The sequence below is a fragment of the Pleuronectes platessa genome, chromosome 1 (genome assembly GCF_947347685.1).
Source record: "Pleuronectes platessa chromosome 1, fPlePla1.1, whole genome shotgun sequence".
Classification (NCBI taxonomy): domain Eukaryota; kingdom Metazoa; phylum Chordata; class Actinopteri; order Pleuronectiformes; family Pleuronectidae; genus Pleuronectes; species Pleuronectes platessa.
The window spans coordinates 28,872,247-28,894,050 of record NC_070626.1 but is presented as its reverse complement, the minus strand read 5'-3'; the positions used below and the strand labels follow the sequence as shown (position 1 = coordinate 28,894,050).

General features: G+C 41.7%; 1 protein-coding gene across 1 annotated transcript in view; it reads left to right on the top strand.

Moving 5' to 3' along the window:
* Positions 1 to 16,293, top strand: part of LOC128453565 (leucine-rich repeat-containing protein 4C-like) — an 18,203-nt gene extending 1,910 nt beyond the window's left edge. The window contains exons 2-5 of the mRNA XM_053436918.1: positions 4,544 to 4,654; positions 15,030 to 15,134; positions 15,299 to 15,373; positions 16,199 to 16,293. Of these exons, the coding sequence (XP_053292893.1) occupies positions 4,544 to 4,654; positions 15,030 to 15,134; positions 15,299 to 15,373; positions 16,199 to 16,293 (386 nt within the window). The remainder of the gene's footprint in view (positions 1 to 4,543; positions 4,655 to 15,029; positions 15,135 to 15,298; positions 15,374 to 16,198) is intronic.
* Positions 16,294 to 21,804: the final 5,511 nt, after the last annotated feature.

Below are 21,804 nucleotides of genomic sequence, written 5' to 3'. Positions count from 1 at the left end.
CAAAAATTAGGGATGATCAGCAAAAAACTTGGTCAAAGGATGTGTAGGTCAGAGAGGAAGCCAATGTATTTCAATACAGATCCATTTAAGGGATAGGCTGGAAACCAGTATCAGTAGCAGGTGATGAAAGGTGCAGGCGAGGAAAACGCATCATTTCGGCTAAAATCAAACTTGAAGGCTTCTTTTCACAGTAATTTCAAATTATACAATAAAGCAGAAATTCCCAATAAAAATTTATTGAAATAAATACTATGAAATTGGCAGACACCCCTTTAAAACTCATCTTTTGACAATGGTATCTGATTTCAAGGGAGAAAATGTAATAAGAGGAAACTTTGTTAAGTGCAATAGTTTTGTCCTTTTTCTTTTAGCAAGAGACATGCAGGGTGTTTTAATGCGGTGCAGCTGCAGCTATGTGAGTTAGTATCACTGCATTCACACAATATCTACTGTTTACGTTAGTAAGTTCAGCTCTATCAGGAAGAGTCAATGTGGAACAGATGTAGACCAAGGTTGTGTTTCAAGGCGCCGAGCATCGCCTCTCAATACAGTTTGGCATCTCTCATGATTTTGGCAGCTTTTATGCCTAAAGTAGCTTCAGACATTTGTCTGCACAGGCTGGATAAGAGAAGGAGCCAAGTAGACTTAAGATTTCATGCAGAGGAGAAGAGGAAAACATTCCTGTGGCCTCAAAGCTCATTCTCAATCTGTGTGTGCACTTGTATTGATATATTCGTGAGGCCCAGTTTTGTGAGGCATAGACTTGTTAAGAGTTGAGGTTAGGGTTTGGGTTCGGCATCAAGCTGTGAATGTAAAGGAAAGGGAAAGAGACTTCATGCCAAAGATTTTCCTAAGAAAGAAGGATAAGATTGTGTAGTAGTCTACATTTGTACTTATATCTGTGTTAGGACCAGTTTGATGATTTGACCTGATTGCGTGAGGACGTTTTTGGAAAGTGAAGACACTGGCCGGTCCTCATTTTCCCACACCTTCAAAGGGTTGTTGAAGGGTTAACGTTTGGTTTTAGGTTTCATGTAGTTGTTGCATGTTCACAAAAAGATATAAGTACAATTGTTTACTTGTTATTCTACAGTTGTCAGGACCAGTTTTAGGATTAGACCTTACAGAGCGAGGACATTTTGGGAAAGTGACAAGATGTTGACCGTGAATGTCTGTCAGGGTTTCTACCGTCCACAGCACAAAGACATGTGGATAAGCTTTATCTGAGAATTTGAATTATCCGTGATTCCTTGTCAATGTATGTTAGAACAGCAATGGGCTGGCAGCTTGTTGCCCACCTCTCGCCCAATGTCAACTGGGATTGGCTCCAGCTTCCTGGCAAAACTCAAGAAGTTAGCGGTAAGGATTGATAGATGGACATATTGGCCTGTCCTCACTTTCTGACTCCTTCTACGGGCTGGTTAAGAGTTAAGACTTGTTTATTCATGGTTAGAATTTGCTCTAGCTTGGACTGAAGAGAGGGACGGAGGTCAGGCAAGATGCTATGATGATTTCTGAGAATAAGGTCCAAGATGTTCATGAAGTCAACAGGAAGGGAGCTCACTCGGGGTCACCACTTTCACCAGAAGGCTCCACGATGTAATGGTCTCTTCCTTCTGTCATGGACCCTGCCCTCCGAAACACTTCCTGCTAATTTGTTGAGTAGTTTTTGAGTATTCCTGCTGAGAATGAGAAGCTTGTTGATGGTTACAGATAGAAGTGCAAGTGTGTGTGTGTGTGTGTGTGTGTGTGTGTGTGTGTGTGTAAGGTAGCAAATGGTATTTTTATTTGGTTTGATTCATGTGCTGCTTAATGGATAATTTATTACAATATCAGAAAAGAAGAAAACAGCAAAAAACATCTTGCTGCAAACAACGAATGAAAAGGGAACTGAAAAGGCCTGAGGTCCCGGCAGAGACTCTGACATGTGCCGTGTTTTAATCCTGCATTTTAAAGTCTTGTTGAATTATACTTATACACTCGGATGATATCACAGCGGCTGGTGAAGGATGGAATCAACCCAGAGACCTCATGATGGCTGCTATGACAGCTGCAGCAAATTATGATGCAAAAGAAATGGCTGCCTGTTGCGCTGCCAGCGAGCGCCGTCACTCACGTGCTTAAGTCCCGCCCACTCCGAGGCGGACCGGCTCTGCGACAAACGAGCCAAAAGTGGGTTTGAGGCAAACTGGCAGCAGGAGGCACGTGGCCGCTGCCTGGAAGTGATACTCGCTCAGCGTGGCCCCTCGACTCCTGTGGGCTGGAAATCTAAAATATGTGAGGAAGCTCCAGAAATGAGCTCGTCTTCGGAGAGAGAGAGGGAGAGAGAGGGAGGGAGAGAGAGGGAGGGAGAGAGAGAGCTTAAAAATGGCGTGTCAGCCAATGTTACCCTTTGGGCTGGAAGAAGACATCTGATTTGCTTAATCTGTCGTAGTCTGTGTGGTTGTTTTTTTTTCTACCAGAACCACTCAGAGGCAGAATCTGACAAGCCCAGTATCATCTGATTCAGCCCTTGGGACTCTGGTGCTCTTTAATCATTGCTGAATGCTTTTTTTATGAAATATCTAATATATATATAAGAAGGAAAATGTTTGCAATGCCAAGTTTGGGGATTTTTTTCCTTTAAGCACAACATTACTTATACGATCCGGAGATAACTTTTTCACTTAGAGATTAAATATATTATCGTTTTAGACCCAAAACCCATTATAGGATGAAAATCAATATATAATATATATGCACCTGCAGAAACAACAAGCAGGTGATGTATTCATAGGTATTTTTTATCTTTTAGATGTTTCATTCTTCCAGATAAATCATGTGCACGTGGCTGGAGATGTGTCGGTCTTAACTCTGCACACACATCACTCACCTTGTGTAACTTGTGTCTGTTTGGTGCATAGGTCTGAAAACAGGAATCAATACGCACATGAACAGTAGGGGCAACTTAAGCCTTGTTGATCAGGGGCCTGATGTTCCATGAGTGATGGTGCTGAGCTTCTTCTGCTCTGGACTGAGAAGTAACCACAGAAAAAACTTCCTCCTGTGCCTCCACAGTTTGTTCTTACTTAAACAAATCTAGAAGTGGTGTGTGGTCTGAGTTCTGTGGCGTTTATCCGCTGCTTAAGAGAACGATTAGACTTACTGGCTTTTACAGAAGTTCTCAAACTGTGCTATCATGACTTAGAAAAGGTCAAATCTAGAAAACAAATCAATCATTCAGCTTTTATATACTTTATATAATCACAGGATTAGCATTCCCATGGTGTGAGGTTTCTTTTCTTTGCCTGTCAAATTTAACAATTTACGTTTTTACTCTCAACACCAAACAAAATCTAGCATCGAGTTTCAAAACCAGCACTTACAGCTAAACTTTTTTAAATTTTTTAGATAAGATATGATTATTTATTAATAACTTTTTATGTTATGAGCACAAAGTGAAGCTAACAACATTTACAGGCTTATATTTCATAACATTTTCTTTCTAAGGTCTATGCCTGTTTTCTCAAAATCCATTTTCATTCCTTCTTGTTATTTTTTCGAATATTACTTTTGTTTGGTTCTAAATTTAACTTCCAGATCTGACACTGATCCGTCACTCTCTCTTTTTTCCGGAGCGCAGGGAAGCGAGTTACACAAAACCAGAGTGACAGTTCCAGGGGAGGATGAACCGTGACAGGACCTCACACGTTGTGCAGACGAGTCAGACTGTCGAGCGGCAGATTAAACAGAACACATCAAGTGGCCTTTATGTTCCTCCACTGTAGTAGCCCAAGTCTCATCGGCTGGTGCTGCAGCTCTGGCGCCGTTTCAAGCAGCAGTGACACAGCCATAAAAGTGCTACTTTGACGTATTGAAAAAGCTGCAGAGGAAGAGGCAGAGCTGTGAGCGGATGGAACAGCTGTGTACGTAGGTGTAGCGCTGGTGCATCTGACCATGAGCCAGAGAGAACCTGTCAAAACATCCTCTGGCGCTGAGCTTCCTCCCTGTGAATCTGCAGCTTTTCTCTGTTTGGTGCAAATGTTAACTAGATATCAGGGACTCTGCAGCTTTCAACGAGTCAAGAAGACTATTTAAGATTATAATGGGAGGAATGGGAGGGCCTGTTTCCAGTACAACAGATATGAGGGGATGTCAGAGTCCAAAGAATTACTTTCACTGAAGTAGCAGAATAGAGAATCATCCTGTAAATCTCAGAGAAAGTAGGTTCTAGAGTCTTTCACAGTGAACTGAGACCTATCAGAACCAGGGTGTTTGAACACAGGTATCAGTACCATGTTGGTCTTGTAGTTTTATTGCAGCGTGCTACTAATTGTGCTATTTAAGACTTTTTAAGGTCTTAAATTCTGATCATTCGATTTCAGACTTTTAAAGGGCAAGCGATCCAAGGCTCTCTCTTTGGGCCTTGGTGAGATGTTTTACATTTTCTTTACCCGACAATGAATCCGTTACGTTAACGATACACATGATTGTTGTTTGCAGTGTTAATAGCTGGGACTTTATGGCTGTGGTTCCAGGATTGTCACACAGTTGGTGGAGGAGCACGCCGCCGCCGCCGCCGTTGCCAGTGCTGCTGCCAGTGCTGCTACTGGGAGCTCGGTCGCACCAGAAGTGTCTTATGCTAAACAGGTGGTTACCTGCACTGGCACAGCCGGTTGGCAGTGCCAGCGCAGGTTGGCACTGCCCGTTTCTCTTTGACGAGCTGGCAGCCGACCACCCGACTGCTCAGCCGCTAAAATGACAGACTGCTGCTTCACTCCGGTGCTAAGCCGGCAGCTACAACCATCACCTCCTGTCTCTGTGTGTGTGTCATCAGGTACAAATGATCATAAACAGGATATGAACATACATGCTCCATAAATACCAGACTATTGGTTTAGTGAGCTGGATATCAAACTCTGGGTGTTTTAAAAATGTGCTTGATAAATGTCATGACGGCAGGGAAACGTGTGAGAGTGAAGGACTTAGGGGAAGAAATAGAATATGACTTTTTTTCCTGAACTTTCCAAAACAGTATCACACCTCAGAAGAAAGGAAAATCAAACAATTTATGATTGTAAGTAAAAACTAAATAGTGTTCGGAACTAAAAAACAAACATTACATCAATGTAGAAGCAGAGAAAGATAAGTGATTAAATAGAAATAAGGAATTGATTTAGGACCCAGAGTGAATTTAAAGACAGTTCAGACATAGGTTCATATAGTTTTGTAGTATATAGGTGCTGTTGACTAATACCAGGGTATTTAATGAAACATGTTTATGTTTATATATATATATGCATAGTGTATTGGAAAGAGAATAAATCTATATTAATGAGTTCGGAGCTCAACAGGTATTTTTTCATTGTGTCACATATAAGACAGATGCTCTGTTGTTTCTACATTCACATGGACCTGCCTTGTTTAAATGACTTTGGTGCATCGTTATTAAATGTTGCCGCACCAAAGGTAATAAAAAGAGAAGAAGAGAAGAACCTTTTCTTTACGTTTAGTGAATTTGACCTGTGATCTCCTCATCATGGCTGCCACTCCGACACCTCCAGGTCGTTTCACTCAGTTGGGATTCAAACTGTGATCAAAGGACTATTTGACCAGAACCAAGCTCAAAGTAAGTTTGTTGAAGTAACTTCTCACTGTTATTCATACTAACTGTGGCCAAAATATGATTCAACCGGACTACATGAGGATTTAAAGGAAACAACATCCCTCCATGGAAGATAAAACTAATTTGCACTTAAAAAGAAGTAAGATTAAAAGGCGGGAACTAAAAAAGAAAAGACACAAAGGAAACAGGAGCAGCTTCAGTAGAGCGCACACCTCTGCCAAGTCCCCTTAAATTCAATCAGGCTGCACCAACATTGCAACACAATCGTAGAAATCAGTTCCCTTAATGTACCTTTTCTTCATCGGGAGCCACGAGTCATTCCCAGGGTGATTAGTGCAAGGTTAAAGAAAGTGAAAAAGTCAAAGTGAAGTTTCTAAATCTGCCCCCCTGAGTATGTTCCATCCTTCCACTGAGTTATGTGATATATTTATTCAGTCGTCTTCGCACAATCCTGCCGGCAAACTCACCAACCTACCATCTACCATTCAAGGACAGGGGCAGAAAAATAAATGGAAAGAACATGAAGGCCGATTATTAAGATGTTTTCAGGAAGAAGCCCAATCACCCACTCTGTAAATGGACCTGTGCCAGGAATTCAAAATGTCCAGAAGGGCCCAATGTGAGAGTGTCAGAGCACATTCCATCTTTTAAAGGAATTAAAACCATTTGAGAAATGTCCCGGCCTTGTCGAGAGTTTAAAGGACTCTGTAAAATATCCCCCCCACAAAAAGAAATCAATTGAAGCTCCTGACAGGCGGCTGCGGCTCGATGCAGGATGTATCGTTAATATGTGACTGCGACGTGCACGCGGCACAATCTGCTGCTATGTCACAGCAGGCGGGGAGGGGGGGGGGGGGTAGGGGGGGGACAAGGGGATTACAGAGAGGATATGAAAGCTGCACATGATAAAAATGATCTTTGCAGTGTTCCTGGGTTAAGAAACACGGATCAATCAGCTTCTCAGGAGGTTAATCTGCTGTCATATATTAATCAGAGCTGTTAGTGCTGCATTAAAGAGACTGGAGGCAAATTAATTTATAAATATGTATAAACATGTGCTTAAAGAATGATAATAAATATAAGTAGTAGTAGTGTGTATAAATAGGAAGTATGTTCATTATTCTACAATATAGAAAGAAAACAAATAAGAACATGTGAAATGAATACAGTACCTACAAAGTATAAATAGGTATGTTAAGATGAAAGCAAAAAAGTATAATGTACAGTATAAATCTGGTATTGGTGCAGAGTATTGCTCAGGTTATTGCACAAAGTTGTGTATTACTACTAATTTGTAGTAAAATCATTTCACATCATGCTGTATCATTTGGAATTTTCTTCCGAACCAATTGTTGAGCAATTGCAACAAAGATATATTTCCCCCTGCGGATCATTCAAGTTTTTCTGATTCAGATTCTGATAAATATAAATATTAATATTCTAAAACAGCCGTGAACTGTTGCCTAGCAACAGCTGCTGTAAGTGGAAGAAGACAGACAAGTGGTGTGATGACAGACGGAAGTTTGAAAAAGAAGTTGAGGAATAAATGGAAAATTAATTATGGTGTCGGCTACAGTTTTCATCAAGTTTGTTCTAAAAGGAAAAAACAAACTAAGGGTAAAAATCCAAAGAAATCATTACAGTTTTTCTCAGTTGTTAACACACAAAAAGCTAAAATTCGGCACAATTTGCACAACCTTCACTTCATGAACCAATCACTCGACCCAATTTGGCACCACTTCACACTCCCTTATCTGCGTTAGACTCTGACTTTCCTTCTTCACACTCTGATGTCAATTACACATCACCTTGTTGTCAAAACACTACACACAATGTTCAGTTGTTGCACGCACTTCTCAAGTAAAATCTCAAAGCATCAACCTACAACACACGAATACTCAAATCTCTAAACATTCAGGTCTGTTGAGCAATTTCACAGCATTTACACAGCCGAACAGGAAACTGAAATTGTAGATATGGTTCTTGAGAACAACTCTATCACACTCAGACAAATAAAAACTAGGATCCTGGCTGACCATGCTACATTTACAAATGTTTGGAGTGATAAAATAAAAAATTTTCCCCTGTATAACCTCTGAATAGATTCTAAAAGGTAACTAAATGTTGCCTGATGAAAGCTGAACACTTTATCATACGACTGACAATTTCGACCAATATGAGCCAGTGTCGGTGTTTGCCAGAATTAAATTTGAATTTTACAGTTATGTGGATTCTAGTTTATATTTTACGAAATAATTATTTACTCAAGTTCTATATATGTGGTTGTCTTTGTGCTTTCTTTTATTTAAGGGTTCAATTACTTACCAATTTTTTTTTCAATATATATATTTATTGGTCGGTATTTTGCTATGGGAATCATTTTACTCCTCAATACCAACATAAGCCACCAAACATTGGCCGGGCTGTGATAATAAAGTTTATTCTTGTACTTTTTCCTACGCCGTTGTCCAACAGAGAAAGATGACGATGAACCAGGGTGGTCCCGCTTCCTGTGTGGATCATTTCAAATACACGAATTCAGTGTAAAAATTGTAGTTTCCGGTGATTATACACGAATGAAAACATCTTGATATTTCATTTCTGCCAATAGAGCCCCTTACACACAGCACACTGATCCTGGAAGGAACGTGTAAAGTCAATATATTATAAATTAGAGCAAATAATTACTAATTGATTGGTTGTCAGAATAAATGCCACACATGCTGTTAATGTTTAACTGGGCTGGTATGTACCCCGAGGTCTCTCTCTCTCTATATCTCCCTCTCTCTCTCTCTCTCTCTCTCTCTCTCTCTCTCTCTCTCTCTCTCTCTCTCTATCCCCTCTCTCTCTCTTTCTGACAGCTCCATGCCTCTAAAATGTTTCAACACCGTCTGGGAGGAAAATCATCATCGGGGAAATGGAGAGAGGATTTGTAGTGATATGAAATTTTTTTTTTTTCACTCCTTGTACATCTTAGGAAAACATGCTTTAAAAGGACGCTGCAGGCGCTGGTGCAACAATGGAACATGGCGCTCAGGATACATGTACACTACGGCGGTAAATCCATATGCACTGATACCAAAATAATCCCCTGGAAGCCGGAGAGAGGGAGGTAGAGAGAGGGGAAGGAATCGTACAGGAGAGAGGGAGATAGAGAGAGGAGAAGGAAACGCAAAGGAGAGAGGAAGAGGGAGAAAGTGGAGAAGGAAACTCAGAGGAGAGAGGGGGAGAGAGAGAGAGAGAGGAGAAGGAAATGACAGGCGAGAGAGAGGAGAGAAGGAAACGCACAGGAGAGAGGGAGAGAGAGAGGAGAAGGACACTTACAGGAGAGAGGGAGATGGAGAGAGAGGAGAAGGAAACGCACAGGAGAGAGGGAGATGGAGAGAGAGGAGAAGGAAACTTACAGGAGAGAGGGAGAGAGAAGAAGGAAACATGCAGGAAAGAGGGAGATGGAGAGAGAGGAGAAGGAATCGTACAGGAGAGAGGGAGAGAGAGAGAGGAAAAGGAAACGCACAGGAGAGAGGGAGAGAGAAGAAGGAAACGTGCAGGAGAGAGGGAGATGGAGAGAGAGGAGAAGGAAACGTGCAGGAGAGAGGGGGGGAGAGAGGAGAAGGAAACGTGCAGGAGAGAGGGAGATGGAGAGAGAGGAGAGAAGGAAACTTACAGGAGAGAGGGAGAGAGAAGAAGGAAACATGCAGGAAAGAGGGAGATGGAGAGAGAGGAGAAGGAATCATACAGGAGAGAGGGAGAGAGAGAGAGGAAAAGGAAACGCACAGGAGAGAGGGAGATAAGAAGGAAACGTGCAGGAGAGAGGGAGATGGAGAGAGAGGAGAAGGAAACGTGCAGGAGAGAGGGGGGGAGAGAGGAGAAGGAAACGTGCAGGAGAGAGGGAGAGAGAGAGAGGAGAAGGAAACGAACAGGAGAGAGGGAGAGAGAGAGAGAGGAGAAGGAAACTTACAGGAGAGAGGGAGATGGAGAGAGAGGAGAAGGAAACGCACAGGAGAGAGGGAGATGGAGAGAGAGGAGAAGGAAACGTGCAGGAGAGAGGGAGAGAGAGAGAGAGGGGAGAAGGAATCGTACACGAGAGAGGGAGAGAGAGAGAGGAAAAGGAAACGCACAGGAGAGAGGGAGAGAGAGAGAGGAAAAGGAAACGCACAGGAGAGAGGGAGAGAGAGAGAGGAAAAGGAAACGCACAGGAGAGAGGGAGAGACAAGAAAGAAACGTGCAGGAGAGAGGGAGATGGAGAGAGAGAGAGAGAGGAGAAGGAAACGAACAGGAGAGAGGGAGAGAGAAGAAGGAAACGTGCAGGAGAGAGGGAGAGAGAGAGAGAGAGAGAGAGGAGAAGGAAACGAACAGGAGAGAGGGAGAGAGAGAGAGGAGAAGGAAAAATACAGGAGAGAGGAAGAGGGAGAGATAGAGAGGAGAAGGAAACCAGAGGAGAGAGAGAGAGAGAGAGAGAGAGAGAGAGAGAGAGAGAGAGAGAGAAGGAGACACAAAGGAGAGCAGGGAGGTAAATGGGATCAGAACTCGTTGTTCACCTCCAGAACTTGGAGTAAGCACTTTTCCTGTGTTGGAGTCTGGCGTCGTGCCAAACTCTAACCAATGACCTCATCACCTCGTGAAAGGATTACATGCCTTGACCTTTTGACCTTTTGACATTTGTATACATACAAATTAAATCTCCCTTTCTTTCTTAGTGCTTTCGCTTCCTGCCAAGAGGATCCATGTGATCACCTTGAGAAAAACTGGGCCACTGGTTTTTCAAAACTTGATTTGACTATTTTCATTGATATTTTTTAATTTGTCCAATTTAACCGGAATATACAGCTGCAGGGAAAATAGAGGAAGGGAAGCCATTTCATTGAAGTGTTTTAAGTACAGGTATAGGTCATGAACCCCACCTCCTCCGTGTTAATGAATGGGACACGAACCAAACTGAAAAACCCTGCAAATACCTCCATCTGTTATTATATGTAATTTTTTAGCCAATCTATATCTGCTCAAGTGTTTATTTCTCAGGTTATTAAAACGTGATGAAACATCATAAGTGATCTAACGTGTAGTTGAAGTATTTTAATGTTATGTATCATAAAATCCAACCTAATTTCTTTAAATTAAAATGACGCCCTATGTGGCACACACACGTACACACACACACACTTACACAGACACACACACAACGTTAATTGAGCTACAAATGTCTGTAATATTCTATCACTCAAGCAGCCATCTCAAATGAGTGCAGGTGTAATGAAAGACGGAGACTTTAACGGCAGGACGCGGTCATGATGCGGCTCAGAGGGAAGGTGAGAAGGTAAGTGGCCTGCAGAGACCATCTCCTGAGGAGAACTCTGAGAGCCTCCGTTCATCTCCTGCTCTTCCTGTCGAGTCATGAGAAGTAAGTGTGTGTGTGTGTGTGTGTGTGTGCGGGGGGTTAGGGTTAGGGGGGGGGGAGTATAATTGAAAGGCGTGCCTGGTTCAACTCCACTGGTCTGCACACACACACACACACACACACACAGGGATACACAATTGTAATTAATGGGACCTTTGCACTGTGTGTGTGTGTGTGTGTTTGTTGCTCGTTACCTGTTTGATATATGGAGCCGCAGCCATGATGGATGTTCGGTCGTTGGCCGGTTAATTATTTTGGGGGCGATGTGGAACCATAAGATAAACCTGAGAGACGCCATGTGCTCCTCGTTTCTGTGACGGCAGATGGAGCGACATCCGTCAGGATCCAGGATTTATAACGAGACAAGATCAGGTCATTTCAGATTGAAGCAGTTTACACAAACAGGAGACAGGATAATACCTTGATAGTGATTTCTATTGATAATGAAAAGATGATAAGTGTTAATGAAGCTGAACAGATGTGGATTGGACAGGGGGGGGGGGGGGGGGGGGGGACGATGTCGATACTGATATTTGAGAGTAAGACATTTCAGATACCGTTAGATGTAGATTCCCAAGATGTCATTATCGAACCCTAATGACAATGAGTATGAGGGAGGCTGGACATTTTACACTTCACCAAATTCAACATAATATTTAATAAATAGATATTCTACATAAATGCACATCTTTTCTGCATTGTTCATTTATTCTGTTGTATAGAAGTTTAATATCGCCAAACAGTATTAGGTCTGTGAAATGCTCATATGGGCCAATTATTGGTCGGTCGGGTTCTATAATGACTTATTAATTACTTGATGATCTAACATGAGCAGAAAAGGAGGAAATGTAGAGCAACAATGTTAAATAATGAGGGGAAAGAAATGCTGAATCACTTTCTGACAATGCTACGTTGGTTCTTAAGCTCCACTCGGCTGCTGCTGCTGCTGATCTTTGTGAACATTTTCATTTTCTCTCTAGGACGTGCACCAGCGCCTGTGAGAAGCCATTGTGGGTAGCATACAGAACTTTAAAGACAGAATTTAATCTATATATAATCCCTCTGTGGTTGGAGAGGTTGTTTCTAGTCGAAGCTCAAATCCACATCTGTATCAGCACAGACACAAAGCAGACAGAGTTTTTATTATTTTAGTAGTTTCTAGTTTTGCTCATTTTAACCCAAAAAAAGATGGTGGAAATCATTGTTGGATGAGATAATTATCTTTCACCAGTAGCTGAGTGTTTGTCATCGGGTGGTTTTCACTTCAGGGGGCACAAATAGAAACGCATCTAAAACAACCTGACGTGCTGTTTTTACTGCCGAGCGACGGGACGATAAACTGAGACAATAACTGTCCTGTTTGGACTCTTTTATATTTACATTTGCTGACAACGAGACGGGTAATCGTGCATTTACATCATATTTTAGTGCCTTGTTTAGTTTAATATCCATCAAGAAGTAATTACTGTATTCCTTGTCTTTTTCTTTTTTTTTTAAACGTATGCAACCAGTTAGTTTCCCGACACAATGGGGATTATTCATATCTCCTTCTCGTCTCGTGAGTGCATTAAAGTCTTGAAGATCAGGATGTGAGTGATGTCTCCATAGAACTGATTAAAAACCAGCCGGTTTGATCCGGTGAACAAACACTCGACCTGCTAACGAATCCACCGACTGATCCGTAACAGGTGCAACATCTGTGACACGAGGCTCCTCTTCATCAGTCTTCATCACCAACTCTCTGAACGGATCCAGGTCCACGTGGGTGTGTTGGCTCGGTATCATCTTTAGATTAGATTAGATAAGATTAGATAGAACTTTATCGATCCGCACATTGGGGGGGGGGGGGAAACTCACTTGTTACAGCAGCAGGCAGCTCAGAATGAGGAAGGCAAGAGAGTAAGGAAACATTAAAAGGAGACTAGAATAATAATAAAGAATTTTATGTTAAATAAAAATGTAAAATGTTGAGTATTTACATTTTGAACACACAGGATTGTACGCAGCAAGTGAAAATCTGTTTTGTACATGAGAATAAAACGGTTTATTTGACCACACTTTTAGAAAACGCCACTGGACACTAGTAATCGTCACAGATTGCTCAAATAACAACTTGTCCTCTAAGCATGTTGTATATTGTAAAATGCTCAGAAATTGATTATCCATGTTGCATTCTACAATGGTTACCGAGGCTTATGCCAGTTGTCTCCTTCTGGAAAAAGGGCGTCACGTGATAGGAGCCTTGAAGAATCCCCAAAATGTTACATCATGACCCAAAAGATCCAATCAGCAAGCGGTTGGGGGTGTGTACGTAGTTGTTTCCAAACCCTTTCTGTTACAGTTAAAACGCTACCTGGGAGTTTTCAGACTAAAACACAGCCAGCAACCTTTTTCTAATCTTCTCTGTGTTGTGTCTCTAAAATCTACAAATCAGTGTTGATGCCAAGCGTTGATGCATTTTCTAATGAAGACGTAGTTGTTTGGATTCAGCCTGAAAGTCCCATTACTTTCACTTGGAAGTTAAACAACTAACTATTTGTTAGTCTGGAGAGAGAACTTGATTTCAACGTGAAAAAGGTTCCGATAATGTTCCGCATGTGATAATTGAAAGGTTGCTTTTAGGTAGAATACATGCTAACTCTAGCACAGCAGCAATTAAAAGAGAAGAACACGAGGTGATGGTTTTGTACAGTGTGGACACTCCTGTTTGATCACAACCTGAACCACTCAAGTCACAAAACATCACACAGTCACACGTACACTTAGAGCACTTGTTCAGACGCCACATGAGCTGAACTTTAATTTTCTGTAATGCTGACTTTCAGAAGGTAAGATACAGGAAAACAATAAAAACCCTCCTCTGTGAAGAATTTCAGAATAAAGAAACGATTCTTTATCCCTTCCAAAGCTTAAGGAATATTAAAGTCCAGGCTGCTGCCTTGTGAGACAGAGAGGTCGAGTGTGAATGTCTGTTCAGAATCACACTGATCCAGGTCATGGTCCTTCAACAGGAATTAAACGGAGGTCGACAGGACTTTCCTTGAAGACGTTTCACTTCTCATCAAGAAGACTCCTTCAGCTGCGGCCGACCGGCGGTGACGTCCAGAGCTATTTGTCTTCCTCGGCATCGTAATGTAGGCCATCGCTGTCGTTTGTTTTATGAGTGGCACATGAGGCCAAGTGTGAGTGATGGTTAAATCCCCTGTGAAGGGATGAAGGGTCAGCAGAGTAGGTCGGGGAGAAGTCACATTGAAGACCTCTGCTTCTGTTAAGTGATGGTTTCTACACGACTAGAGAGACTCGTCACTCCTCTGTCCAACCACTGGTCCTTGTTATCCAAAGAATCTACCCTGTTGTCCTTGGAGGATACGTCCCCCCCCCATCCTGCAGTTCAATGCCCTTTTTTAAACTTGTTTTTGTTTTCAGCACCTCAACACCAGCGTTCACCCGCATCACTACATGATCCCCAAAGGTTTAGAATTTTTCAAGTTGACATCTTTCTGGGCATCTTCCACATTTACTTATTTTTACTCCCGAGATATTGGTGTTATTTGTGTTTCTTATTAAGTTTTGCATCTGATGCATATTAGAAATATCATTAAAACACCCACTTACTCACTTATTCACATTTCTGAATACTTCCTCTGCAGTAGTCTCACATGATCTGACTCAGGAGCAACTGTGCATATGTGTTGTCACGTACAGCCCCTCCTGAAAACCTCAGGGAAACATCCAGAGATCAGTGCAGGTCTGAGTCTATGCATCAATGCAGCCTGGATGTGCAGGCTTTTAGATGGACCAGTTTTGTCTTAACTGAAGAACACAGCTCCAACGCTACTGAAGACCCTCCTGAGTTTTTCCCAGATACTGCAGACGCACACATGTATGACAATGCTGTTGTGTTTATTCCTGCAGTATCGATGCTCTTCCTGGATCTTGTGGATCTTCTGGTTTCCCCATAAAGGTCCAGTCCGGGGGTTCACACCAGCTTCAAGTGCCTCCCTCTCGTCTCTGTGCTCCTTCTCTTAGGCCTGGGCACTTGCTGGCACGCCATCAACTCGGAGTTGCAGGGTTCTGAAAACTCCAAGCTGATGTTGCAGTGGGTGGTGAAGGTCAAAGAGCAAGCATTCGTCTGTATGTGTGGGCTTCCTCTGTACTCCAATGCGGAGGCTCCTGTCTTTCTGAGTTTGTACAGCACAGTCAAGAAAAACAACTCGATCTTGAAGTCCACTTAGCTGATGTGTTCTGCGAAGGCCTGGGTTTACATTTTGACCCATGTGGCGTCCATACATCTGCAGTTCCTCTGGAGGAGTTCAGGGCTCGGCTTTCAACTGCCTCTATGCAGAAGGTCGGCCATCACGGAAAACATACCGGTGAGTTCATGGCACCGGTTTTATGCTTTTGTTTGTGAAGCACCTCGTTGTACAGGAAATGTTGATGGTTTTGAGAAAAACACATGAAAGAATGTGAGGTCAACACAACAGAGAGGCTGCTTACAAACTGCTGATAGCGGAATTCCAGCAGAGGCTTTTCTGTTTGAGCTGCTCAGTGATGCAGTGTCCCGAGATAACCCAAAGGATAGCTTACTTCAACTTGTACTGTAGAAGATGGTCCAACTTTTACTGTTGTGGGTTTTTGAAGGTTATTTCTAAGCAAGGTTTGTCGTGGTTTCATGCACAAAACTGAAAATAATAGAAAATAATGAATAATATTTCCCAGTTAATGGTAAAATAGTTATTTTTTATTTTTTGCTGCTGCGTCAGTAAAAAATCAAGGCAGGTGTAGCAGTAGATTTCATATTTCTATTGATATTTTTGTTTCATAACAGTTTCACAATCTAACATTAAAAGTAAAAGTGCTACAGCTTCATCTCCATCATTTAATAGTCTCTTTCAAGTCTTTATATCCAGAGAATCAGGTAATGTGGTGAGAATCCTTCAGTCAGATCAAAATCACTTAAGGTCCCGAGGTCCTAATCTTGGGCGACAACTCCTCAAGGCCTTTGTCACCCAGATGAAAAAGTCTCACTCCGGAAATCCCTGTCTTATCTTTGATTCTGGTTTTAAAATTTCATGAACTAAAAATCAACTCGGCTGTCAGCACTGGCTTCTCCTGTCTTGGATCACTTGCAAAATTCAAAGCCGACCCTGTCCGTTAAACATCTGGAGACTGAGGTTCATGCTTGTGTTTCCTCTCAGCTCCACTGGTGCAGATCTCCCAGTGTAAGAACCAGTCAGTCAGACCCATCTCGCCCGCGGCTGGTTCAAAATGCCAGACTCCTCACTGGAACTAAGAGGATAGAAAACATCTCCGCTGCACTGGCCTCTCTTCACTGGTTACCAGTGGAGAACAGAATTGATTTTAAGATGCTTGTATTTGTTTTTTAAAAGCTCTGCATGAACCGGCACCTCATCCCTTATTCCACCTCCAGACTGCCGCTCTACATTCCACTCACGAACCTCAGAATCCACAGGTGACAGAGCAGTTTCTGTTGCTGGCCCGAGATTGTGTGATAATTTGCTGCCAACGATTAGATCTTCCACCTCCTCTGTTTTCTTTACCATGTTGATTGTCATCGCAAAAAACAGGCATCACACTTTTGCTTTCATTTGTTCGACTATGTGATATTTGTGCAGTGTGGTCTCTGCTATGATAGAAGCAAGATCTGTAATTCTTAATCTATGTATATCCCCATATTTATGCCTGTGTGATCAATTAAACAGATTCTACATGTGAATAAATAGAATCTGAAAGGCATCGGACAAGAGGTCTTTAAAACCCTCTGGCTTCTGTTTCCAGTTTGATGGATCACGTCGGCTCTGGCTGCCCGGAGGTAAACAGTCCGTGTGGGGAGCAAATGAGGTGGAACACATTGAACGAGACACATCGACTATCGGCTCTTTAATTCATCTGCTTCCATATGCAGACTTAGATCGTCGTTAAACTCTTAACTTGAACGTGCTAGTTGTACATATCGTCCCAACCCTAACTCCATTCTCACGTCTCACATTGCTAGTCGGACTATAAACTGTGTACAGAAGAGAAGACGGTCTTCTCTAGATAAACACATTTAGACCAGAGTCCCCAAAATATTGACGCTTGCCCCCAGAGACTGATTCCTCATCAGACAACAGCCGATGGGCTCCAAGATTGATGACTGTGTTTACATGTGATCATTTCTGTGTTTTTAATTGATTGTAAGCAGTTAACTCTATAATTCTAATTATTTCATACAATTATTTGTCTTGACCTGAAGTTTTCCGATGATACTGTGTTGATTACATGTCCTTTAAGAAGGAAAGGACAAGTGTAGATAGAAGTCAAAGAAGGTTGAATGGCGTTGTGGTACAACCGCAGAATTTAACCCCTTGTAGATGAATGTTGCGAATTCGCCTCAAACCCCATTCCGCTCTTATTGCCGCCGAGGTGACGATTGTGCCTGATGGTGCAAATACTACACATACCAAGGAAGGTATTGGAAGCACTCTGCCGCCATCTAGTGGTCGGAGAGGAAAATACATACTAGCCCCTTGGGACTGTGCAGCAAAGTTATTTTGAGGTATTAAGCTGTATTTGAAATACTGTGATGATGTAATTTGTTAAATTAAGGTTATGCCCCATTTTGCCTAATGTAGCTAATTTGCATCATACCTAAATTTATATCTATTGTATATGCTATATTGAAATTAACAATCTCCACTTTAGTTTAGTATCTGTCTGACACGGCAAAAACACCAATAATATTTGTTTTATATAATTGGAAATTAATTCAGGCAATAAGGGGTTAAAATGGAGCTTGCTGGAAGAGACTTCCTCCAGTAGTTTACTTCCCCGAGCAGATCAGATCCTGCAGTGGATAAATTGTACATTTCTCCCATTTAGAGGTCCGGCTCTCTTCAGGGATATTTAGGGATCGAGCTCCAGAAGGGATAGAACCCTATTGTTATTGCTGAGGTTTATGATACTGTGATGTAGGTCTACACGGACAATATAATACCATCCATCACCACCTCCGTCATAAGTGCCTGGTTCCCCCGCTGCTTCTGCCAAATCCGAGAGCGTAGTGCAGTGCATCATAATGAGGGCGGAAAACTGTGACTCCTACCTCCACGGGAAAATGTACAATACATCAGAAGATGCAGGGGAAGATCTTCACTGATCACAAGCAAGTAGGAATATGTTAGTATTGTAGTTGTGTTGCCAATATTGTAATGTTTTACGCAAATATTTGGTTGTTCTGTTTTTCTCGTTTTTGTGTGATCACAGGCTGCACCGTGCAAATGCAGATGGCACATGGATTTTTTATGCTTTTGTGTCTTTTACGTTTTTTCCTCTTTCTCCGAAGCAGAGACAGCGGCTGTGGATGTTGACATGTGCGTGGGAGGATGAGAACATTGAGCGTGGATGAGAAAAGTTTGTTGGAATGATTAAGAAGCTGTGAGAAGAAAGAAAATAAGAAAAATGCATGTTCGGAAAAAAAGGTAAGTCAAACAAAAAGGGGGGGGGGGGTGGGATTTTGAAGCAGATTGTTCATTAAAGATTCAAAAGTGCGCGGTGTATCTAATGTATGTTTAATGGGCACCTCGAAGAGAGATGAAAACAATTGGTGATCGGATGTGAACATCGTCCCCCTGAGTGGAGAGAGCGACTGAAGGTGAAGACTGAATCGAGGGCGAAGCTGCGAGTGGATTCACACACGTGTTGCTCTGGAGTGAGACTCTCTCAGCTGCTGTTCACCCCCGAGGGGTAACATGACCTCTGAGGATTTAAAACTAGAGTATCTGCAATTATTTCTCAGTGATATGGCTCAAAGGGTTAGTGAAAAAATACACTCTCAGATGGGTGAGTGTTCTTCTTTGTCCAGGATTTTACAAACTCCATTTTCATGTAAGAAGGTTTTGCACAAACAGAGTAAAAAAATTCAAATTAGTATATGTACACCATACATCAATGGATTAACTACCTAAAATGCAGTATTATACATACTACGTTTAAAGTATAATATAATATTTTACATGTAGTTTTTTTTTTCAGGTCCATGTCCCATACAATGAAATGGAGAAGGTGAGTTTATGAAGGTGAGGTTTATTGGCTTCACTTTTGGGGAAGCTGCAAAGCTGATGATGCAAATCTTGTCTTGTCCTTATCACTTCATATTTCTACTGTATATTATTTATATTTTCTCTCTCATGAAAGTGAAAAGCTGTTGATTATATCTGTGGTTGTTTATAGAGATGCATGTACTGGTCTACTGAATATGCATTTTATAATAATGGATGTTGGCTATTACAAAAAGAAGGTTGTTTGTCACAGGCGAGATGAAGACATACAACATAATGTAAAATCCATTTTTTTTACTAATGAAGGTCTATAAGAAGTCAGAACTAAAAAGACTAAACCAAACGATGGGTTATTCCATCTCTTAAGACCTAAATGACTTCACTGCACTCAGGATTCACTTCACTGTGAAGGGAAAAGTACATTTTTAAAATCTTAAATAATTTGGTTCAACAGCTGGATGCTGTAGCTTTTAGCAAATGTTGCTCAAATAGGAGTAAATACTGCATTTCTGCCGTCTTCTGCTTCCTTGGACTATTTTTAGCCACAGATAAACATACACATGTGGTGCACTTCTTAGTATTTTGGAGCAACAGGAAGGAACATGCAGCGTCGACTCAAAACAAACAACCGTGTTCATATTCATACTCATCATGGAGAACAGGGTCATCCAGTTCCAAGGTGCAGGTTATTTCTGAGTGTTTTTAAACCTTGTGGAAGATGGGAAAAGGTTAGATGAGGATATGGCTACACAGGAAACTCTCTTAAGTAACATTAATATATCGCTAGTTAATTATTATATAATTAATTAGCGATTTGTTGGCAACAAGAACATTTTGAAGTACAGCCCTTCAGACGCATGCCTCAAATCTAATCAGTTAATCTGTGAGCGTTTGTGCCAAATTTGAAAGGATTCTCTTCAAGTGTCCTGAAGAGAAATATCCCTGATGTATCACTTTGACCTTCGACCACCAACATCTTATCAGTCCACCTTTGACAAATTCATCCAAAGTCCTCTAGAGATATCCTGTTCACAACAACCTTCACTCCTCACCACCAAAATCCAATCAGTTCATTTTGTACCAAATTTGAAGAAATCCCCTCAAGACATTTTTGAGATATCATGTTCACAAGAACAGGAAGTGTGGAGAGATAACCCAAACACATATCACCTCCAGCCACTGACTGTCACCGGCACTGGGGCAGAAAAGGTTTATCCACCAGACTCGATCTCAACAGTGGCTAACGAGAAATGCACACTGGCTAAATACTGAAATTGGACCTCTGGAGTTCCCGTTGACAGATGCCTGTAATCGATTCTGTGGTGATGGGTTTGAAACCTCCAAACAGCAGCTTCAGCAGCTTTGCATGTAGTTTTCTCATTGTACAAATTCTGTTTATTAACAAACAGCTCCATACATTACTCCGTGTCTTTGCATTAATGTGCGTCTCAGGTGATCGGTTCACACCCGGCACTAGAATCTGTGGCCACATGCGGCTCCAGTGACCACTTGTGATCAGAGCTCGCCTCCCCGCTCTATATGCAAATGAACCCGGAGCCCACTACATGTAGAGACAGATGTTCATGTATGTATGTATGTATGTATACAGAGCGGCAAGGAGGTGTGCATGCATTTGAAATCATTACAAGAACTGGTGGTTGATTATAAAAGTACAGTGGGTCAAAGGTCGTCCGCTGAGTAGGTGGTTCTGTAATGTTACCCAGGATGCATTTGTGTTCACAAGGATCAGAGATCACACCTGCGCCTGAGACAGATGTTTGTCTGCAGATACAGTCACAGAGCATCATGGAAAAGGGAACATGTTAATCTCTCTGCAGGTCTTCAGTTCAATTTTAATTTGTATTATTCTGTTGTTTCTTATCTATTTATAAAGCACTTTGTAATCAACATGAAACGTGCTCCACAACGCTTATTATCATTTCTGTTATTTTCACCATTACCAACAACAACAATAATATTAAATTAAATTTGTATGTTGTTATTCGCTCCTGATGATGTGACCCACATCTCTTTCTTTATTCACTATAATGTGAATAAAGAGTGAAGGAAGGTTTTATGAATTCTGACAACACGCCTTTTTTAATTGAATTTCATGCTGCACAACAAACAGTAACTAGAACATGAGGACAAAAGACATATACCCTTTAAAATATAGTCCATAAAAACTCTAATAACATGTGCATGTTATCTAATTTCAAAGGTTAGAAGGTTAACGTCCTAATTAATGGCTACAGGAAAATGATTTCAATATTTCAAATGACAGATACGCAGATGTTCTTCAGGGATGAAGCAGATGCTTCCGCCTCTAAAGCAAAACAAATACGAGATATGAATGTGATGCGAAAGCAGAAACTTCCCTTTACACAGACGTCTCCTCGCGGTCGTTTAGTCAAATTCAGTATCTCTGCTCCTCTCATGTACTTCAGGGACACATACTGACACCATATTGGAACAGTTTATTACTGAACTTATAAGAGCTGAGGGAACAAAGCGCTGAAGGGACACGAGGCCCAAATTGGAAAGAAGAAAAAAAAGCATCTTGTATAACACCGCAAAATGAAATAAAATAAAAATGATTCAATAAACTTCGGGGAACGGAGAGATGTCGGAGAAGTTTACATCCGTCTGCTGAGGTCTCCGTGGCCTGGAAAAGCCCGTCTGAGCTTTTCCTGGTGGGCTCCGCTAACAAAGATAAGGATATAATGTTGAAAATGGCTGACTTC